Raw genomic sequence first — 3,559 nt, 5'->3', positions numbered from 1 at the left:
CTACCTTTTTAGGGACCTGTGGTTTGGGCCAGTCTGAGGGTCAGCATGTTTCTTTGTAGTTAAGAGGGCCTAGGGCACATATCTCTTGGGGATGCCATGTCAAGAAGCAAGAGTGGGTATATCTGGTCCCCTTAGAGTGCCTTGAGACTCATTCCTGGCCCAAAGCTGCAAGTCTGCCCTCCCTCCCTGCTGCAGTGTGTGTGTTCTCTGGAAGAATTACTTATGTAGCTTACTTCTCAATGATGGGATGGAGGAGCCGCAGGGGTCTGTGGGGTCTGCCTCTTGAGGGCTCCATCTGCATTCTCACCCCATCTGAGGAAAGGGTGGCTCCATGGACTAGCCAACATTGGCCAGAGGCCTCACTGTGAAAGAGGAGCCTCTCCCCTGTCTCCCTCTTGGACTCACTCACTTCCTCTCTCCAGACCATCCCTGGCTTCTCAAGACCCCAACCACTGGAGAGATACTCAAAGTGGTTGTTAAGGCTTTGGGTGAAACTTGGCCTTCTAGGTCTGATCCCTGACTGAGTCTCCATTGCTCACATGTGTGTGGTGCCTTCCGACAAGAGGTCCTGCCTACTTTCCCCCAAAATCTCCTCCCATCACCTTCCAGCTACCAGGAGGAGCTGTACCTTTCTGCTTCCAAGGGGTTTTTTGACCCAAAGTGGTGCTTTTTCTAGGATCCTGGTTTCACCTTGCATTCTTAGCTCCTCAGAGAATAAGAAGTCTATGTCCTTGAACCTGCTGTGCCCAGCTTGGAATTTCATATGATCATTCTCAAGTAAGACTACATAGGTCAGCTGGGAAGGGCTTAATTCAGCAGTCCCCAAACTGTGGCCACACATTGGAATCCTGATGCCCAGGCCTAATACCAGTCCAGCCAAAGCAGAATCTCTGGGTGAATGTCTCTTTCCCCCTTTCTTCAAGCAACCTAGGGGCTGCCAGTATTCTACGCAGGTATAGAATCAGAATTGTCAACTCTTGCCAACACAGGTTTTAAACTCAACTCTCTTCTACAAGGCTAGTCATACAAAATTCAACTACAACACTCACTGCTATGAGCAGGGGGAGAAGAGAGTGTGCCTTAAGTTACAGAAGGGTATCCCTTGGAAGAAAGGAATCTAATCAGAAAGTCCAGGTACCCAGCTGTATCACTGCCATCTCCAGCTACCTCACCCTGAACCCTCACGTCTGCTGCAGCTGTTCCAGACACCTGCAACCAAACACACACACACACACACACACACTCTCTCTCTCTCTCTCTCTCTCTCTCTCTCTCTCTCTCTCTCACACAGAAGAGGACAAGGAAAGGGGGCTTAGGTTTGGGGAAAACCTCACCAGTCTCAAGGCCCATGAAGACCCCTGGCCCCTATATACCTCCTGACTCATTCTCCCACCCTCATTCAAAAGACCCTGGGGAGAATCACAGACCTCAGACTTCCAGGATGGAGGTTGAGAGACAAAAATCTGAGAGATTCAGGGTGACAGTAAGAGACTCAGTCCAGGATGACAAATCAGAAACTGTGAGACCAGCTGAGAGGTGGTTGACCCACAGATGTATAGAGACAGAGGAAGGACCCAGAAGAGCAGAGGTCCATCAGCACCTACTGATACAAGCCCAGCAGAAAAGTTGGCAGTCTGGAGAGCAGGTGGGGTGCGGATTGGGAGAGGTAGGGCACAGCACAGCTGCTTTGGAGGATGGTGGGATTTAGAGGCTCTGTGCCCCAAATTATAACCTCCAGTGGCAGAAGCTATCCTTCCTCTGCCCACTCCAGTTCTGCCCTGCTTGCTCACCCACCCACATTCACTCCCTGCCTGCTTCTCCCAGGAAATGACCAGCAGCAGGAGGGAAGCCTCATTTAGCCCCAGGGGAGGGAGGTGGCCAACACAGCAGCTGCCCATCAACTCCTGCTCTAGCCTTTTCCAGGGGCTATCTCTGGCTGGCTGCCTCCCCCTCACCTCCCAAGAGACACAACAGTGCCTGTCCTGTTGTTGTTCAGCTGAGGTGCCCAGTCCTCCAGGCTTCCTGTCAAGCGCTGTACTGGCCCTCAGGGCCCTGCAGTACAGGCCTGAAGAATCCCAGTCTTCCAGCTGACTCTGGCTGTAGCCAGACTTCCTGGTGCCCTACTCTGCATGGAAATGTCTAGGTAGGGACTGCAGAAAAATAAGCCCAAGTCTTCCTTCCACTGTGGACGGGGCCAAAGTCAGACTGACTGAGACATCAGGACTTGACCTGGGCCCTGGGATCTCTTTTGGTGCAACATTGGCCAAGTCTGACATTAGGACATTAGGGGCCTTGCTGCGTTCCTGGTGACAGGGGCTGTAAACCCCATCAGGAATCTTTCTGAGTGGAAGGCAGGAAACTGAGGGGCTGAGCCCTCTTCCATAGGTCTGACCTCCCCAGGGCAAGTTTGTGGTCATTAAGTCTTTTTTATTGGGAGAGAGATCCAGTCTCCTTGGCTCTGCCAGCGCCCTAGGTCATGAGGATTTCGATGTCGAGCTCCAGCCGGCTGGCTCTGACCTCATAGCGGCCCCGGATCAGACCCCGGGTTTGGCTGGCATGCCAGCGCCAGTGAGACTGGATGACACAAGCTGCTTGGCGTGCCTGGAGGAAGCGTCTGCGGGCCTGCCACATTCGAACCTGTGCCTGCACCTTCACCACTGCCCACTCCTGGCAGGTGTAGAGTTTTAGTGCCAGGCGCCGTCTTTGTTCCAGCATCTTGGCCTGCATCGACCTCCACCAGCACTGGATGACCCAGGCCCTGAGTGCTGCATGCAGTAGTGTCCGGCGCACCATGTTGCCACGCCACCATGACTGAATCTTTATGGCTGCCTTCTCTAACTGATTAGTGGGAAGGAAGAACATGGACATGCTCAGTGGGGGCACTCTGCTGTTCCTATCCCCACTTCTGGTGCTCAGGAGGCCTAGGTGGCCCTGCCCTCTTGTTTGTAAGCCCCATCCATCATATTTCCAACCCCCACTCACCTTTAGAAACTGCTCGTTATCTACTAGGCACTTCTCTTCTGGAAGGGCCTCATTCACAGTTTCTTCTGTGTCCATGGCCCTGGTCTTTAGAGTCCACTCATCTATCATTTAGGCCACCCTAGTCATTAGCCCCACCCTCAACTGTTAGTCACACCCGGTCATTGGACTCCGCCCATTGACACAAAAGCCCCGCACCTCATCAGGCCCTGTCTGTCAGCATTTTAACCCATTATATCCCAAGTGTTCAATTTGGAGACTAGTTCACTGAAATTGACACAGTTGCATTAAAATACACTGAAAACCATAATCTAGAGTTTATAATTCTTTATGTATATTTTTATACATATATGCATATATATATACACACACACTTTCAAATGCTCTAATGATTCACCTCTTAATTCTTTTTTCAAAAGAAAAAGACTCTAAAAATATCACATTTATTTCAAAGTGCCCATAAAATGGTATACTTATTGCTCAATTTAAGTTTTTTTTATAGGTGTCCTATATATATGGGACATAATAGGTTAGCCATCTCTCTCCTCTTCCCTTGTTGTGTCACCTTATGGATTGAACA

General features: G+C 50.7%; 1 protein-coding gene across 1 annotated transcript; it reads right to left on the bottom strand.

The window, feature by feature from the left end:
- Window positions 1-2,469: 2,469 nt before the first annotated feature.
- Iqcf6 (IQ motif containing F6) lies at window positions 2,470-3,057 on the bottom strand. Its single transcript, XM_076868911.1, has 2 exons — window positions 2,983-3,057; window positions 2,470-2,838 (listed from the first exon to the last, which is right to left on the bottom strand). The coding sequence occupies exons 1-2, from the start codon at window positions 3,055-3,057 to the stop codon at window positions 2,470-2,472; spliced, it is 444 nt and encodes a 147-aa protein (XP_076725026.1).
- Between the last annotated feature and the right edge of the window lie 502 nt (window positions 3,058-3,559).

This window comes from Callospermophilus lateralis, chromosome 10, assembly GCF_048772815.1.
Source record: "Callospermophilus lateralis isolate mCalLat2 chromosome 10, mCalLat2.hap1, whole genome shotgun sequence".
In the NCBI taxonomy this organism is placed as follows: Eukaryota; Metazoa; Chordata; class Mammalia; order Rodentia; family Sciuridae; genus Callospermophilus; species Callospermophilus lateralis.
This window is presented reverse-complemented; position numbering and strand designations above follow the sequence as displayed.